General features: G+C 43.4%; 1 protein-coding gene across 1 annotated transcript in view; it reads right to left on the bottom strand.

The window, feature by feature from the left end:
- Nucleotides 1-12400, bottom strand: part of LOC120930459 (phospholipid-transporting ATPase VB-like) — a 160867-nt gene extending 148467 nt beyond the window's left edge. Inside the window, exons 1-2 of the mRNA XM_040341643.1 lie at nucleotides 12207-12400; nucleotides 7936-7969 (exon numbers count right to left, since the gene is read on the bottom strand). Of these exons, the coding sequence (XP_040197577.1) occupies nucleotides 7936-7969; nucleotides 12207-12400 (228 nt within the window). The remainder of the gene's footprint in view (nucleotides 1-7935; nucleotides 7970-12206) is intronic.
- Between the last annotated feature and the right edge of the window lie 6608 nt (nucleotides 12401-19008).

The following is a 19008-nucleotide window of genomic DNA, read 5'->3' on the forward strand; positions in this document are numbered from 1 at the left end:
AGTTTTTGTGATTCGGCGCGGCGTCGCTTTAACTGACAATTGCGCAGTCGTGCGACGTGGCTCCCAAACAAAATTGGCAACCTTTTTTTTCACACAAATAGATTATTAAATGTGCGTGTTTACTTCTGTCTTTAACACCTCCCCTTCAGGCTGGAAAGCATCAGATCAGGGGAAACCAAAAAAAAAAAGCTCTCATTCCATTGCAGCTTGGTTCCTACATGTGTGATGAACTGAGCATGCTCAAACACTTAGAAAAAAAATATCCTTTCTTTTTAAAAGGTGAAAAACACTCATTGGATGCTCATAGAGCGTGGTTTGGATTAATTGCAGGTGTGCCCAATTACAAGCTCACCCAAACTAGAGACTGCAATTTGTTCATGTGATTTCAATTGATTCATTACTAGCACTGTTATAAAAAGCTTGGATCGATCAGTCCTCAGCTGCCCTCAGAAGGGGCAGGCTGGCAGAAATGCTGTTGCTAAACACAAATGTGGTTTGTTGCATGGGTTTTGTTTTATTTTGCCAATGGTTTTGGTTTATTTTTAAATGATGTTCACTTTGATGTATTTGTCTATGTGGCCTTATTTTATGAAAAATGTGTAAAGCTATGGTTAATTAGAATTTTGAAATGTATTTTTGTTTGTTTGTCTTTTTTTGCTTTCCTTGTTTTGTTGACCAATAAAAATTACTTTAAAATTGTTAAGTTTGTCTTTTGTTACTTTTTCATGCTACATATGTTGACAGCTGCAGCTGAACTAGGTTTGGGCCTAACAAATTATGTGTGATTTTTGTCTAAGCTTCTTTCCTGGTGTGTAATCATGAAATGTTTGCCATGTTTATTCTCCCTGACTTTAAAGACAAAAACTGGTAAGTATTTTATTTATTCTGCAGTGGTCCTCAGCCCTCAAGTACCCCCGACAGGACATGTTTTGGGGATTTCTCTTATCAAGAATTGCTGTCCAGACTATTTTAAAGCACATGTGCAAGATGAAGGAAAACCTGCAAACCTGGCCTGTGGGGGGGGGGTTTGCTATTGGTGGACAGGCTTGACGTGCTGATTTACAGCACTGTGCTTAAATCTAGCGCAAGGCAATCCTATTCAAATTGTGGGTGTTTGAGGGAAGCCAAGTGAGTGTTAGAACCCCTGCTTTGTGTTTTTTTTATTTTTGTGTTGAGCTTTGTGTCCCTTTTCTTAAAATTGGCTTCACTTCCTGTCACACAGCTGAACAGGAAGTGAGGTTAAAACCCTACCAGTGTCATTTCTTGGGGACACCGGTCAATCTAACTAGTGTCCCCATTAAGCAAATTGCACTCCAGCACTGCTGTGTACACCCCAAATCATGGGTCTTCAAACTACGGCCCTCCAGTTGTTCAGGAACTACAATTCCCATCATGCCTAGTCATGTCTGTGAATGTCAGTGCATTACAAGGCCTCATGGGATGTGTAGTTCTACAACAGCTGGAGGGCCGTAGTTTGAGGATCCCTGCCCCAAATGATTATTTAGTTTGGGGTTTAGTAAAGGCAAAGCCACTCTGCAGTACAAGCATAGTTGCTGAAAATCAGAGAGGAAGCACTGATGGTTTTAACATCCAATCCTGTAGAAGCAAAGTTGTTTTGTTTTCTTCCTTGCTTTGCACTTGTAGGAGTGGATTTGCCTTTAGTAAATGGACCCCAAAGTCCAAGATCCCTAATAATTTGGGGTGTACACAGCAAAATGCTAGAGTGCAATTTACATAATGGGAAACTATTTAGCTTGATCTCTGTGTCCACAAGAAAATATATTAGTAAGGTTTTACCCTCACTTCCTGTTTGGCTATGTGACAGGAAGTGAATGAATTAGAAAGGGTGAAGACACCTCACAAATGTTGTCACTATCAGGGGTGCAGACATCCCCAAAAAAATGAGCAGATAATACTTATTTGCAAATTAATAATTTTTTAGTTAACATTGGGTGGGGTGCTCTAACACACACATTCCTACATATTAGCAACGCTCTATCCTGGCCTATTGGCATGGTTATATTTTCTTAGGGCTCTCAATAAAACTCTATGAAATTTGTGCTTAAACTAGAACCAGGGGCGGACTGACAACTCATGGGGCCCCTGGGCAATAGAAGATTATGGGGCCCCTCTGGCTTACAGATGACCACCACGCCAGGAGGTAGTGCAGAGGCGGGCAGCTAAAATCTTGGGATATTCACATTAAAAGCATGTCATTTTCAGACATATCAGGGACAGATCTAAAAAAAACACAGATTTTTACATACTGTCCCTGGTTTTACTAAGCCTGGCAACCCGGATGGGGCCCCCTAGTGGCATGGGGCCCTCGGGCAGTGCCCGAGTGACTCAATGGTCAGTCCGCCCCTGACAAGAACTATAATCAACAAGTTTTATTTTCTTTCATTTTGGATAGAGTGAGGGAGGGTTATAGGCCCTGTCAGTTTATTTTGTATTATCTGTGTCCAATTGGGGAGATTTGCCTTCACTTCCTGCCCCATAGCCAAACAGGAAGTGAGAGAAAAACTATGCAAATTAACCACTTCCCGCCCAGCCTATGGCCGATTTACGTCCGGGAAGTGGTTACACAATCCTGACAGGACGTCCTGCAGGATTTCATGCCGCACGCGCCTGTGGGGGCACGCAGCGCGGCGATCGGTGATGCGGGGTGTCAGTCTGACACCCTGCATCTCCGATCTCGGTAAAGAGTCTCTCACGGAGACGGAGACTCTTTACCACGTGATCAGCCGTGTCCAATCACGGCTGATCACGATGTAAACAGGAAGAGCCATCGATGGCTCTTCCTCACTCGCGTCTTACAGACGCGAGTATAGGAGAGCCGATCGGCGGCTCTCCTGACAGGGGGCGTTCGCGCTGATTGTTTATCAGCGCAGCCCCCCCTCGGATCACCACACTGGACCACCAGGGATGCCCACCCTGGACCACCAGGGTGTGCAAAAACAAAAAAAATATAGAACAAAAAAACAAAAAGCATTAAAAAATAAGAAAAAAGATGCCAATCAGTGCCCACAAATGGGCACTGACTGGGAAAATCAGTGCCACCCCACAGTGCCCATCCATGCACAGTGCCCACCTGTGCCACCCATAAGTATCCATCAGTGCCACCCATAAGTGCCGCCCATAAGTATCCATCAGTGCCACCCATAAGTGCCGCCCATCTGTGCCGCCCATGAGTGCCCATCAGTGCCGCCTATGAGTGCCCATCAGTGCCGCATAGCAGCGCCGCCAATCAATGCCACCTCATCTGTGCCGTCAGTACTACCTCATCGATGTCCATCAGTGCCATCTCATCGGGGCCCATCAGTGCCGCCATATCAGTGCCCGTAATTGAAAGAGAAAAACTTATTTACAAAAAAATTAACCTAAAAAAAGAAAGGTTTTTTTGTTTCAAAATTTGCAGTCTTTTTTTAGTTGTTGCGCAAAAAAAAAAACGCAGAGGTGATCAAATAACAACAAAAGAAAGCTCTATTTGTGGGGAAAAAAGGACGCCAATTTTGTTTGGGTACAGTGTTGTATGACCGCGCAATTGCCATTTAAAGTGCGACAGTGTTGAAAGCTGAAAATTGGCTTGGGCGGGAAGGTGCGTAAGTGCCTGGTATGGAAGTGGTTAAGGGAATCCAGTGCCCCCCCAGAACTAGTGTGTGGGTCCCCTGAAAATTACTGGGCGGGGTTATACAAAAACAGGGTGTGACCTTGACAGGAAGGGGTGGGTCATTTTTCTATTAGGAGGTGCAGATATGTAGTCAGGCCTAGGGCAGAACCAAACCTTAATATACTACTGCATATTAGGGCTTATTTAGACCGGAACCGATTTACAGCGTGTTTTTATATTGTGGGAGGAAACCCACGCAGGCACAGGGAGAACATGCAAACTCCATGCAGATGCTGTCACGGGCGGGATTCGAACCAACGACTCTTTTGCTGCTAGGTCAAAGTGCTATACACTACACCACTGTGGTGAACGAACATGATTGCAGCTGAAAGCATGAGTTTTTTTTTTTTTTTTTTCAATACCATGCTTTCCAGCCTTATTGACCCCGCCTCTCTCCATAAAGAGGACCTGTCACACACTAGTCCTATTACAAGGGATGTTTACATTCCTTGTAATAGGAAGAAAACTGATCATTTTTTTTTATTTTTTTATTTCAGTGTAAAACATTATAAAACTAAATAAAAATAAATAAGAAAACCCCCAAAAAAATTTTTAAAGCGCCCCGTCGCGACGAGCTCGCGCACAGAAGCAAACGCATACGCGAGTAGCGCCCGCATATGAAAACAGTATTCAAACCACACAAGTGAGGTATCGCCGCGATCGTTAGAGTGAGAGCAATAATTCTAGCCCTAGACCTACTCTGCAACTCAAAAAATGCAACCTGTAGAATTTTTTAAACGTCGCCTATCGAGTTTTTTAAAGGGTAAAAGTTTGACGCCATGCCACGAGCGGGCGCAATTTTTAAGCGTGACATGTTGGGTATCATTTTACTCGGCGTAACATTATCTTTCACAATATAGAAAAAAATTGGGCAAAATGTATTGTTGTCTTATTTTTTAATTCAAAAAAGTGATTTTTATCCAAAAAAAGTGCGCTTGTAAGACCGCTGCGCAAATACGGTGTGACAAAAAGTATTGCAATGACTGCCATTTTATTCCCTAGGATGTCTGCTAAAAAAAAATATATAATGTTTGGGGGTTCTGATTAATTTTCTAGCCAAAAAATTGTGATTTTCACATGAAGGAGAGAAGTGCCAGAATTAACCCGGTGGGCAAGTGGTTAAAGTACTCATGGCTATAAAGAATAGAGTCATTGCTCATTAAAAAAAAAAAAAAAAAAAGGGGGTCCCTCCAAATTAAATTACCAGGCCCTTCAGGTCTGGAATGGATATTAAGGGGAACCCCGCCGTAAAAACCCCAAAAAAAAAAGACGTGCGGTTCCCGGCAAATATCCATTCCAGACCCTTCAGGTCTGGTGTGGATTTTAAGGGGAACTCCACCCCAAATTGAAAAAAAAAATGGCGTGGAGTCCCCCTAAAAATCCACACCAGACCCTTATCCGAGCACGTTGACCTGGCCGGCCGCAGAAAAGAGGGGGGGACAGAGTGCGGCCCCCCCCCTCTCCTGAACCGCACCAGGCCACATGCCCTCAACATGGGGAGGATGTCCCCATGTTGATGGGGACAAGGGTCTCATCCCCACAACCCTTGCCCGGTGGTTGTGGGGGTATGCGGGCGGGAGGTTTATCAGAATCTGGAAGACCCCTTTAACAAAGGGGACCCCCAGATCCTGACCCCCCCCCTGTGTGAAATGGTAATGGGGTACATTGTACCTCTACCATTTCACCCCAAAAAAAATGTCAAAGTGATAAAAATGACAGTAGCCGGTTTTTGACAAATCTTTTAATAAAATCTTCTTTTCTTCTTTCCTTCGGGGTTCTTCCGCTGCCTCTTTCTTCTAGTCCACATCTTGCCCGACGTCTTCTTCTATCTTCTCCGTCCGTCCTTCCGCCTTCTGGTCCCGCATCTTGCCCGTTGTCTTGTCCTGTCGCCTCCTCGTCCGCATCTTGGGTCTTCTGCGGTCTTCTTCTCGGTCCGCCGCCTTCTCGTCCCCTGCGTTTGAATTGTAATTGGCCGCCGTTTTCCCGCTCCTGGGACCCGCCCCCCTCTGACGCCACAAGTAAACTCCTTAGAAGGTCATGTGCGTCAGAGGGGGGCGGGGTCACATGAGTGTGACACGGCGGGAACTTCTTCTCCGGGCGGCGCGATTGAAATTGAATTCCCCCGCTGTGTGACGCTCTGCGACCCCGCCCCCCTCTGACGCACATGACCTTCTAAGGAGTTTACTTGTGGCGTCAGAGGGGGGCGGGTCCCAGGAGCGGGAAAACGGCGGCCAATTACAATTCAAAGGCAGGGGACGAGAAGGCGGCGGACCGAGAAGAAGACCGCAGAAGACCCAAGATGCGGACGAGGAGGCGGACGGAGAAGACAACGGGCAAGATGTGGGACCAGAAGGCGGAAGGACGGACGGAGAAGATAGAAGAAGACGTCGGGCAAGATGTGGACGAGAAGAAAGAGGCAGCGGAAGAACCCCGAAGGAAAGAAGAAAAGAAGATTTTATTAAAAGATTTGTCAAAAACCGGCTACTGTCATTTTTATCACTTTGACATTTTTTTTGGGGTGAAATGGTAGAGGTACAATGTACCCCATTACCATTTCACACAGGGGGGGGGTCAGGATCTGGGGGTCCCCTTTGTTAAAGGGGTCTTCCAGATTCTGATAAACCTCCCGCCCGCATACCCCCACAACCACCGGGCAAGGGTTGTGGGGATGAGACCCTTGTCCCCATCAACATGGGGACATCCTCCCCATGTTGAGGGCATGTGGCCTGGTGCGGTTCAGGAGAGGGGGGGGGGCCGCACTCTGTCCCCCCCTCTTTTCTGCGGCCGGCCAGGTCAACGTGCTCGGATAAGGGTCTGGTGTGGATTTTTAGGGGGACTCCACGCCATTTTTTTTTTCAATTTGGGGTGGAGTTCCCCTTAAAATCCACACCAGACCTGAAGGGTCTGGAATGGATATTTGCCGGGAACCGCACGTCTTTTTTTTTTTATGTTTTTTACGGCGGGGTTCCCCTTAATATCCATTCCAGACCTGAAGGGCCTGGTAATTTAATTTGGGGGAACCCCTACACATTTTTTTGTTTGTTTTATGAATGAATCCCTTTAGAATTGTCAGAGCCGACAATTCATTATAGCCGCGTGTGAATTTTTAAATGACTTTTTTCCTTCAGAATGTCACTTTGTGCAGGGGGAGTTCTAAGTGCGGGAAAAATGCGCTATTTCACATGCTGACATTACACCCCCCCTAGGTACGAAATTTAAAGGAATATTTCACTTTTATTGTTTCACTTTAAGAATTATTAATTTCACTGCTCCCGAAAAAACGGCCGTTTTAAAAAATAAAAAAAGCATTGATACATGTTCCCTGGGGCAGGACTGAGGTCCCCAAACACTTTTTAGGACTAAACTTGCAGATTAGCCTTTAAAATGAACACTTTTGATTTCTCCCATAGACTTCTATAGGGAGTTCGGTGCGGCTTTACATATTAGTTTCAATGCGCCGGCTGCTACGCTGGTTCATGCGCCTGATTAAGCCTCCACCCGGAGTACTAATTAATGCATGAACCAGCGCAGCGCACATAGCTTAGTAAATCAGGCCCTTTGTGTTCAACAGTGTGCCTGGGTAGGCTTCAAATTATCATTTTACTAAACAGTAACCATATAGGGCCTTAGTCCAGTTGGATAGTGGTCAGATGCTTAAACAAGTAACTAGCAATCCCTGTTTACCCCAACGGGATCATGCTGTAAACAAGGGATTATGGCTCATTATCTTATATTATATTATAAAATCAAAATTAACATAAAGGGGTATCAAGGGAAGGAGGGGAGGGGAAGGTGAGTAGGAAGTTATCTTTTACATCCGGTCTAGTTTAGGAGTGTAGTCGTTCAGGAACACACTTAATAATTATTAAAATTCTTCAGAAAATTTGTTTTCCCCCTTTTTTCCCCTGGTGATCCGAACAGTAACACACTTCCTGTCTTACGGGCCTGCATTCTGGGGAAAATAATAATCAGAATAAAGCTGACACCTTTGGACAGCACAGCAGCATTGTCATTCTGGGGAGAGAAAAGTATTAGACTAGAAGATGTATGGACTTTACTAAAAAACGGAAGCTACACTCCAGCTAACCATTTTATAGGCACTTACAGTAAACAGTTTTTTTTTTGTTGTTTTTTGGGGGATATAGATTTTTCAGCTGGCCCCTGTAAGAACCCCTATCAGTGGTAAATAGTTTGTCTTAACCCCCTAACCTCTACCTAAACTAGACAGATTGGTCTGTTAAAGGAAGTAAAAAAAACAGACTTACTGGCTGGATCCACGGGGTGCAATGTAACTCAGATCTAAAAAAAAATGAAAAAAATAACAGATTATAAATCAATATAGTGAATAAAATCAATGTCCAAAACACAAATTAACTCAGTGTCACAAAGTGTCTTTTTTCCAAACAAAAATAGATGAAAGTGCACTGCTCTCAGTGTTTATTGATAATTAAATCATAACGTGCATCCGTGATAAACTAACACCGCTTCAGGCAGCTATCCCATAATAACACCCATCCTGTTGGTAAAAGCACAGATGCTGGCTCTAGAGAACAAAGAAGAGCTGGATGGTCGCACTCCGTTGTAACACCTTTATTGAAAACAATTAAAATCCACAGAGTCACGAAGATCACAGGGGTGCAGAAACAAAGGATCTGACGGGTTTCACACCACTAGTGGGTGCTTAGTCATAGTCATAGCACAACGTGCATCCGTGCTCCACCAGTGCTCATTAAAAACTTAGCGCGAAAATTTGTTTTCCGATAACAGATCAATCTTTTCTACACGTTTTCTATTGCTCTTTTTACGGTATTCAGAAATTTTAGTGAGTGGAACAGTCTGTTCTATGTTTTTTTTTAGTGCATGGATTATCCTATATACATCTTACTGGCTGGATCAAGAGGTAAAAATAAAGGAGAAAAAAAAAAGTCTAAAAATAGTACCACTTTTTTGAGACCGAGTATAAGTACCGATACTTTTTTTAATGTCATGTGACAGTGGCAGTATTTTTTTTATATTTTTTTACTATATTTTTTTTACTATTTTTCTTTACAATGATTTTGTTTGTTTGTTTTTTGTTTGTTTTTTTTGGGGGGGGAGTGAATTGTGAGTGTGTTTGTCTTTTTTTATTTTTTTTTTATTTACATTTTATTTTTATTTATTTTTTTAAATATTTATTGCAATTTTTTTTTTATCAGCCCTGTTGGGGGTCTTTGGTGAGATTTCAGGGGACCTAAAAGACCTCTGAAATCTCCCCTTTAAGACAGAGAAAGGGACTAAGGACACAGATTCCCCAGTCCCTTTCTCTGCAGTCTCAGCTGAAATGAATGAAGGGAAGCTCCTCTCCATTCATAAACTGAAGCATCGTAAACACAGGTTACGATGCTCAGTTATGTGAATGGACAGAATCAGTGATCACTGGCTCTGTCCATTCGGAAAAGGTAGGAGCCAGATTTAGCGGCTCTTACCTCCGCTCTCCATGCTCAAAAAATGGGGGGGGGAGCGTCACGGACGGGGGGGATGAGAAGAGCGGCACGGATGGGGGGGAGAGAAGAGCGACACGGACGGGGGGGGAAGAGAAGAGTGACATGGACGGGGGGAGAGAAGAGCGGCACGGATGGGGGGGAGAAAAGAGCGGCACGGACGGGGGGGAGAATAGCGGCACTGACAGGGGGAGAGAAGAGCGGCACGGAGCACGGGGGGGAGGAAAGACTGCACGGAGCACGGGGGAAGGAAAGACTGCACGGAGCACGGGAGGGGAGGAAAGACTGCACGGAGCACAGGAGGGGAGGAAAGACTGCACGGAGCATGGGGGGAGGAAAGACTGCACGGAGCAGAAGACTTGCAACTCCCCTGCCTGCCCAGGTATCGGCTGAGGCATCGGAGCATTTCCCCTGAGTACAAGTACTCTGGGAAATGCTCGGTATCAGTTCCGATACAGATACTAGTATCGGTATCGGGACATCCCTACTTTTGCACAAACCAATCAATAAAAGCTTATTGCAATTTTTTTTACGAAAAATATGTAGAAAAATATGTATCGGCCTAAACTGAGAAAAACATTTTTTTTATATATATTTTTGGGGGATATTTATTACAGCAAACAGTAAAAAATATATATATTTTTTTTAAACTGTCGCTCTATTTTTGTTTATAGTGCAAAAACTAAAAAACGCAGAGGTGATCAAATACCACCAAAAGAAAGCTCTATTTGTGGGGAAAAAAGGACGCCAATTTTGTTTGGGAGCCACGTCGCATGACCGGGCAATTGTCAGTTAAATTGACGCAGTGCCGAATCGCAAAAAGTGGCCTGGTCTTTGACCAGCAATATGGTCCGGGGCTGAAGTGGTTAACCACATCCCTACCGCGTCATTGTGAAATGACGGCGGCAGGAACCCCTCCTCGATCAGGGTGGACGTCATATGACGTCCTGCGTTCCCGGCGATCTAGGGCCCGCGCGCCCCCGCGGCGACGCTCGTGACCCGGCGCGGGTGCCCGCGATTGTCGGTAATCACGGCAGGAGTGTGGATCTGTGTGTGTAAACACACAGATCCACCTCCTGTCAGCGGTGAGGAGACCAATGTGTGTTCCCAGTACAGAGGAACACACATCGGTCTCCTCCCCTTGAGAGTCCCCTCCCCCCTACAGTTTTAACACATCTTAGGGAACATATTAACCCCTTCAACGCCCCTAGTGGTTAACCCCTTCCCTGCCAGTCACATTTACACAGTAATCAATGCATATTTATAGCATTAATCGCTGTATAAATGTGAATGGTCCCAAAAACGTGTCACGGTGACAGTAAAAAAATCCCAAAACGCCGCCAATACTAGTAAAAAAATTAATAAAATAAAAATGCCATAAATCTATCACCTATTTTGTAGACGCTATAACTTTTGCGCAAACCAATCAATATATGATTATTGCGATTTTTTTTTACCAAAAATATGTAGAAGAATACGTATCGGCCTAAACTGAGGAAAAAAAATGTTTAAAAAAAAAAAAAATGATATTTATTAAATAAAAAAGTAAAACATATTGTGTTTTTTTTTTAAATTGTCGCTCTTCTTTTGTTTATAGCGCAAAAAATAAAAACGGCAGAAATGATCAAATACCACCAAAAGAAAGCTCTATTTGTGGGAACAAAATTATAAAAAAATTGTTTGGGTACAGTGTAGCACGACCACACAATTGTCATTCAAAGTGCGACAGTGCTGAAAGCTGAAAATTGGCTTGGGCAGGAAGGTGCGTAAGTACCCGGTATGGAAGTGGTTAAAGGCAAGCTGTTCATAAAAAGTTTTTTTTAGGGTGGAACTCCACTTTACTACATTTTTGTTTTTGGGTTTCATATCCCTTTAAAAAGTTTAAAATTGTTGACAGTTCCTCTTTATGACTGCTCAAGTACTATTCCATTCCTCACTGTCTTCTGTATGATTTCCTTTCATAATAACTAGGGAACATACAGTATATGATGATTTTAATCATGATATGGTCACTGAGGTATGGCAGTTTAATTTTGATCAGAATTCTTTCAGAGATTTTTGCATATTCTGGAAAACGAAAATCGGCAGATAACACTCCTCTGTACAAATTTCTCATCAATTTATGGAAAACAAAAGGCTATGTGAACTGTTTTCACAGCAGCTGGATGATGAGCAATAGAATATTTCAGGACAAGAGGAAATGATATTTCCTGACATGTTTTGTCACGAGTCATTAACAATGCTCTAACTGTGTAATAGCTACTTCCAATCATACCACGTATGCTGCCTCTGTGGATGCATTACTACTTCCTCCTGACAACAAATGGTATAATTAACAATGTTAATTTATAAATCCTTTCAGGGTTGCAGAGGAAAAGAAGAAATGCCAGTGTCTCTGTAGATCAGCTGCAAAGGCTAACAAAGCTCAGCCTCAATGAGTAATCTAGGTGAATGGTATGGCATTTTTAGATTTTAAAGCTGAACTCTAGACGGATAAAAAAACATTTTTTTTTTAATACAACTAGTGTAAGCCCTATGGTATGAGCATCCTGCAATTGCATTACAGTACCACTCAAAGCAGTATTATACCAAAAATCAATACAGCAGCTTAGCAATGTTTGGATGTAGTGGCTGCATTTTTTTTTTGGGGGGGGGGGGGGCTTTTTTCCCACTGTTTTCATCTTGTGATCTGACCAGTAAAACACTTTATGTATTAGAGTGCCCCAACACTGGATGAATGAGCACAGGGAGCTTATTTGGACAGCAGCATTGTCAATCTGGTGGGAGGAGAGTGTTTGACAGTTCACAGTTCAGGAAACCATTACAATTATTGAGACTTTGAAAAGGTTCCTGAATTACTTTTTTTTGCAATTTCATTGCGACTTGCATTGACTTCTGTTAAATGAAGTCGTAAGCCGCATTGAATTGGCACATCAAAATTGCACTGGTTGGGTGGCTTTGACATTGTGTGGAAGTAGCTGCACTGGGACGACTCTGGGTGGCAGCTCCGCCTCTTCCAGGCCATACTGCGGCTGCGTGGAGCAGGATGCCTGTACTTGTGAGGTACTTTACGTTTAGGCAGCAGCTCTGGGCTTGCTGGTGGACAACTCTGGGCTGGCTGGCGGGCAACTCTGGGCTGGCTGGCGGGTAACTCTGGGCTGGCTGGCGGGTAACTCTGGGCTGGCTGGCAGAAACTTGGCCTCTTCACTGGCGACAACTCCGGGTGGCAGCTCTGCCTCTTCCAGGCCATACTGCGGTTGCGCAGAACAGGATGCCTCTACTTGAGAGGTACTTTACATTTAGGCAGCAACTCTGGGCTGGCTGGTGGCTAACTCTGGGCTGGCTGGCAAAAACTTGGCCTCTTCACTAGGGGCAACTCTGGGCGGCAGCTCCGCCTCTTCAAGGCCATACCGCGGCTGCGTGGAGTGGGATGTTTGTACATGCGAGGTACTTTACATATACTCAAGGGGATGTCTTTTTTTTTACGAGTGTACGCAAACTCAGTGTACTTAAAGTGGGTTATTCCTGTAAGTGCTGTAAAAAATGCGTGTAGCGCAAAAAGTAAAGTGAAAAAATATGTAGTAGGATAAATGATTATAGTCCATACTCCATATTTAGGAACAGGAAAACTTAAAGAAAAAAGTCTACAGATTCATTAAAAAGTTCAGAGCAGCAATGAAGTCAAACAAAGCTCCAGCACCTTATGAAGTGAACATATCATTTCTAAGTCAGTGCTCAGATGGCACCCACCACATCCCAGTGGAACGAACACTTACCAGAAATTATGGCTGCCATTACAGCAGCATGAAAGCAGAAAGTGTATAATGAAGCAGAGTTGGATAAATTGATTCATCAAGTAATACAAACAGATATTCCCTGCTAACTGATAAAAAGAAAGATGCTGGGAAGAGTTTCCCTTGTCATTTTTATCACCAATTTTTCTACCCAGCATTGGCAAGTTAAGCGCAAAATCAAATGCCATTGGGGTATTCTTAAACAAAACACCATCCTTCAAAAAATCCTTCCAGATAACCCATGGGTGGTGTTTAGAAGGCCCCAAAATTTGAGGGATAAACCCGTCGGAAATTGTAGATTTTTTTTTCCAGCACAAAAAGTTTCTACCCATGTAACAGATGCGTTATATGTAGGATTTATGGGCATAGACACAGGAAAATTAATAATTTTGTTTCTGCTAAGACTGGTAAACAGTACGATATTGATTCCTGGTGACTCCAGTCATGTTGTATACCTCTTTGAATGTTCTTGTGGTGTACAATACATGGGCAGAACCATGAGACACCCAAGAGATAGACTCAGGGAACACGTCTACAATATCAAATGTGGTTTTAACTATCATAGTCTTTCAGTGCATTTTAAAAGTGCATGGCAGAAACCCCAAGGATCTTAAATTTATAGTGATCGATAGACTTAAAACACACTGCAGAGGCTGCAATAAAACATGAGAAGTGTCTAAGCTTGAAATGTGCTGTATATACAAAATACAATCGTACTCTCCTTATAGACACAATACAGATTGGTACAGTAACTGGTTTTATTGATAAGAAATGATGTGTGTTACATACACCTTTTCTTTTTCTTTGAAAATTGTTTATATCTTTGCATTTTGAGATATTATCGGATAGACCAGATTGGATAACCTTTTTTTTCTAGATAATATATCAGTGCGGTGTCATTTAGTATTCATTTTGTTTTTTTGCAATCATATATACTTTAAGTTTAATTATACTAAAATCCTAGGAACAAAGAACACATAGGTAAAATGGTTGTGCTTTAAGAGCATATTAAATAAGGGTATTAGCCAGTGCATCCCAATGGGAAATACATTAAGAGGAGCTAACAAAAGTCCTGGGTGGCTTAAATACATTGTAAAAATGCATATAAAAGCAAAGGAGAAGGCCTTCTAAACATACAAGGTTGAGGGATCATCATCAGCATTCCAACTTTACAAAGAATGCAACACAAAATGTAAGGGTGCAATCAGGGCGGCTAAGATAGAACACGAAAGAGAAAATGCAGAGGAGAGTAAAAAAATCCCAATACATTTTTAAGTATATAAATAGTAAAAGAAGGAGGTCGGATCATATCGGTCCCATAAAGAATGGTGAAGGTCATTTGGTTACAAAAGACAGAGAGATGGCAAAGGGAAACTGGGGGATTCAGTAAACAAGACTGCAATGTTTATCCTCATGGCATGTCACAGGAAGCACCCTCATGGCTAACAGAGGATAGAATTAGGAATAGACTTGAAAAATGTAGCATTAATAAGACACCGGGACCAGATGGCTTGCACCCGAGCGTCCTTAAGGAACTCAGTCAAGTAATTGGCAGACCATTGTTCCTTATGCTGTGTACACACGGTCGGAATTTTTGATGGAAAAAGTCTAATGGGTGCTTTTCATTGGATATTCCAGCCGTGTGTATGCCCCATCTGACTTTTTCCATCGGAATATCCGACGGACTTTAGATAGAGAGCAGGTTCTCTATTTTTCCGTCGAAAATTCCGACTGAGTTTGCCCAGTCAAAAGCCTGACCGTGTATACACGGCATTATTTTTAAGAACAGTCTACTGACTGGTTTGGTACCAGAAGATTTGAGAAAAGCCAATGTAGCACCGATTTTAAAAAAAGAATCAAGTTATATCACAGGGAATTACAGACCAGTTAGCCTAACGTCAATAGAATTGAAGAATCGTTCTTGCCAAACCAATCTACATACCATAGAAGGCTTGGTAGATGGCCTCTTGGACGACTAGACTGGGCAAAGCCCCAAACGGAGAATGAGGCGTTTACCACTGACTACACGTTGGTGCTTCAGTATGCCTCGTAGGAGGGACTTGACTGCATGCGCCGAGAATACTGACGGTTTACTTGGGTCCTGTAAAGACAGGAAATGCTGGTTACAGCTAGGTATAGCCTGATAGTATTGTAAGAAAGGGCCAGCTGTGTGTGGCAATACGATATAAAGGCTACTAGGTGTCTAACGTCGCCTATAGCTTCTCCAGGGCAAAAGGGCAAAAACTTGCAGTAAGTGTTCCAAACAGTTCAATAGGCCTCCAGTGTGTTGATGCCAAGGAGTGGTTAATGAGCTGGGTTGGGTTGGCGAGATGCGACTTCGGTCCGTCGTCAGCAGTGACCAGGGTGTGACATGGGTAGTTGTTGGGTCAGCTCCATGCTCCTGCTCGAAAAACAAAGTAAGGTTGAAGCGGGACTGCTCATCAGCTACGATTTTGCATTTGCATATGTCTACAGAAGATATTAAACTGGTGACAGAGTGAAATCTGCGCAAGCCTGTGCAGGAAGGACACGATGGGGAGTGACTTGGATCTACCTTTATTGATGATGTCAGCCGTGGCTTGATTGTCCGTGGTGAAGAGCACCGTCTGTCTTGTCCAAGTGTGGCCCCAGACCTGGGCAGCTGTAACAATGGGATACAGCTTGAAGAGTGATAAAGACTGGGTAAAAGCAGAAATTTAAGAGAATTTGCGTCCGGAAATGGCCGCAAAGCTTGTGGAGGCTGTGGCATCGGTGATCACCCGTGGTGGTTTGGTTGACACTGCCAGGTTGAACATTAAATTGCAATTCCAGCTGGTGAGGAATTTGTCCCACATAGCCAAGTCTGCTTCTGCTGCTTGGTCTAGTTTGAGAACTTGGTCTCGATCTTGCACTGAGAAATTTTAAAAGCTGTGATATAAAGGACTGTCCTTGAGGTATAATCCTCATTGCGAAGTTCAGCATCCCTAGTAAGGATTCCGACTGCCTCATGGTGCACCTATGTGACCGGGTGAAGTCGTCGATAACTGTCCAGGTACGGGCTAGTTTAATAGGAGGCCCGCTAGCCTGTATGGCACGTGTGTTCAGAGTGACCCCTAGAAAGGTGACAGAGTGTGCTGGGCCTTCCACTTTATGCTTGGCTATGGGCACCTTGAGATTGCTGAACACTATTCTCAACCTGTCTAGATCTTCCGGTGGTGTGTCTGGTTGCTGGGGCGATATTGCGTGGTTGCAGGGGTATCAATGAGTATGAAGGTTTGTTTTTGAGACAATTGCTTAGTTGCAAGGGTCTAAGTCAAGTTGCTGAGACTGTATTGTTTGCAAGGGTCTCGATGAGTATGAGGTTGTGTGAGATGATATTGCGTGGTTGCAAGGGACTTAGTCAGATTTGCTGAGATGGTATTGCGTGGTTGCAAGAGTCTCAATGAGTATAACATTTTTTTATTTTTTATTTATGATAATATTGTGTGGTTGCAAGAGTCTCGACGAGTAAGGAGTTGCTGAGACGATATTGTGTCTTGCAAGGGTCTCAATTAAGTTTCAGGCTGCTGAGACAATATTGCATGACTGCAAGGGTCTCAATGGGTGTCTGGTTTGCAGAAACATCGAAAAGTCTCGATGAGTGAGAGGTTTGCTGAGATGATATTGCCTTTGCAAGGGTCTCAACAAGAGTGTCAGGCTGCTAAGACGATTTGTCTGGCTGCAAGGGTCTCAATGAATGGAAGATTGCTGGGGCAAGACTTTGTGGTCACAAAGTCTTGATGAGTGTTAGGCTGCTGAGATGGTATTGCGTTTGCAAGGGTTTCAACAAGGGTGTCAGGCTGCTGGGTCGAGATTGTGTGGTGACAAAGGGTTTTTTATTTATTATTTATCTATTTTTTTGTTTTATTTTTTTATTTTATTGATTTGTTTATATATATTTTTTGACAAGTGAGAGGTTGTTGAGATGATGTTGCATTTTGCAAGGGTCTTAACAAGGGTGTCAGACTGCTGAGACAATTTGCATGGTTGCAAGGGTCTCAACAGTTGTCAGGTTGCTGGGCTGAAATTGCGTGGTGGGAAAGTATTTTTTTAATGAGTGAGAGGTTGCTGAGACGATATTGCATTTTGCAAGGGTCTTAATAACAGTGTCAGACTGCTGATACAATTTTTGCATGGTTACACGGGTCTCAACAAAGTGTCAGATTGCTGGGCCAAGGTGGTAAAGGTTTATTATATATTATTTTTTATTTGTTTAATTATGAGTGAGGGGTAGCTGAGGCGATATTTCATTTTGCAAGGGTCTCAAGAAGAGTGACACGCTGCTGAGATGGTTTTGCATGGCTGCAAGGGTCTCAACCCAATGAGAATTGGGTTACTGAGAAAAGGATAGAAACAACTGGTTTGTTTGGCAGCTTACCGTACCCTTAATCAAGCAGTATATGGGATAAGGACAACATCCGTTTGATTTGTACGTTCCATTGGAGGAATTAATGAACAATATAGGAGACAACGAATGGTAATGAATTGATAGGACATAAAAAATGTGGTAATAAATCTTACTTGCGACAGTGGGCTAGACGAGTGAGTTTGCGGCGGACTGTGGCTGGAGTGCAACATATCGGGAATGTGTGGCATGATGATGTGCATGAGGCAAAACAACATGGTTTGGTGTAGAAAATAGAATGCGAGAAGTGCGTACAAATGATTCTTAAGTTCCACTGCGGGAACCGAACTCATGGTACGGGCGACACCGCAAGTGGCTACGAATTTTGACATGACAAATACAATAACAAATCCTACCTGCAACAGTGACCGTGCGACTATGTTCGCATTGGACTGGAGCAGGTGTGCAACACATCTGAAGAGTGTGGCCGCACAGAAATTAACTTTGGTTTGGTAAATAAATGAGAGAAGAACTGTATACAAATGATTCGTAAGTTCCGCTGCGGGAACTAAAACATACGGCATGGGGGAAACAACGAATGGCAACAGTAGAAAATATGCAATGTATCTGATATGAATCAGTTGTAAAGAGAAATGACTCTGATATCATTTGGTTGTAAAATGTCTGAAATGTATTTGATACAAATCAGTAGTAAGGAGTATGCCACCCCTTGCTCTGAAACCGAACACCTACCAATCACCCAGCCCCCCAGGCTAATCAAGTGCAGACAAGGCACCAGATGGGTCTAATTACTACCTCAGTCAGCCAAAGAACCTGTACAAACAATACATGCTCATCTCCAAATGGATGAGACGGCAATCCCATGTACAGTGAATCTTATAACAAGTGAAGCGTATGAAGAGTGATATCTGACAATGACTAACAGCGGCTCGGAGGCTTGGATTTACAAATGAATCGAATGTTTGACAGAAGGAACTTACCAATGTACTATGCCTGTGCCGAATGAAGTCAGGACATGAGTGACAACACCTTGGAGGCATGTTTTTTTTAAAAGGGATGCAGGATAGGAAGCATAACGAATCACAAGATTGCACATGATACGAGAAGGTTTGAATACCACCTGCGACAGAAAGCGAGAACCGCCATCGAAGACCACGAACAGGGAAGCTGCAATGCACTTGCGATCGAATGCACAGACTCACGAGCATGAGATGAGCAGGGAAGAGTTGGCCCAGTGATGTGTAGTATCGCTTACTGAACCGACAAAGAGCATGGGCGAGTGGGCTGCTTCTTATATACCCACCGGGCTCCTCCCATAAATTCAGGCCACCATACTGGCTTTCTTATATATCTATAGATATATGAAGGTGGTGAATATTTTTGTTGCATGGTTAATTGACTATGGGTTTTTAAAAATATTATGTATGTGATCCTGCCTGCCTGTGCCGCCCTGCCGCAGTAAATGTACTGTGGCCGGGCAGCAAGCTGTTAAACTGGGAGAAGGTGGATGAATGCTAGTAGAAAATCAAAATGTGTAACACACATCTGCTGACAGTGAACATGAGGAGAGTGATGGCTCAGTGCAAAGCATCAAGACAGCAGAAGAGGAATAACTCCCTATGACCCTGGTCTTGGGTTAAGTAGGTGCATAGATACAGCTCCTATTGTTTGGGCCCCATT

Source organism: Rana temporaria, chromosome 3 (assembly GCF_905171775.1).
Source record: "Rana temporaria chromosome 3, aRanTem1.1, whole genome shotgun sequence".
In the NCBI taxonomy this organism is placed as follows: Eukaryota; Metazoa; Chordata; class Amphibia; order Anura; family Ranidae; genus Rana; species Rana temporaria.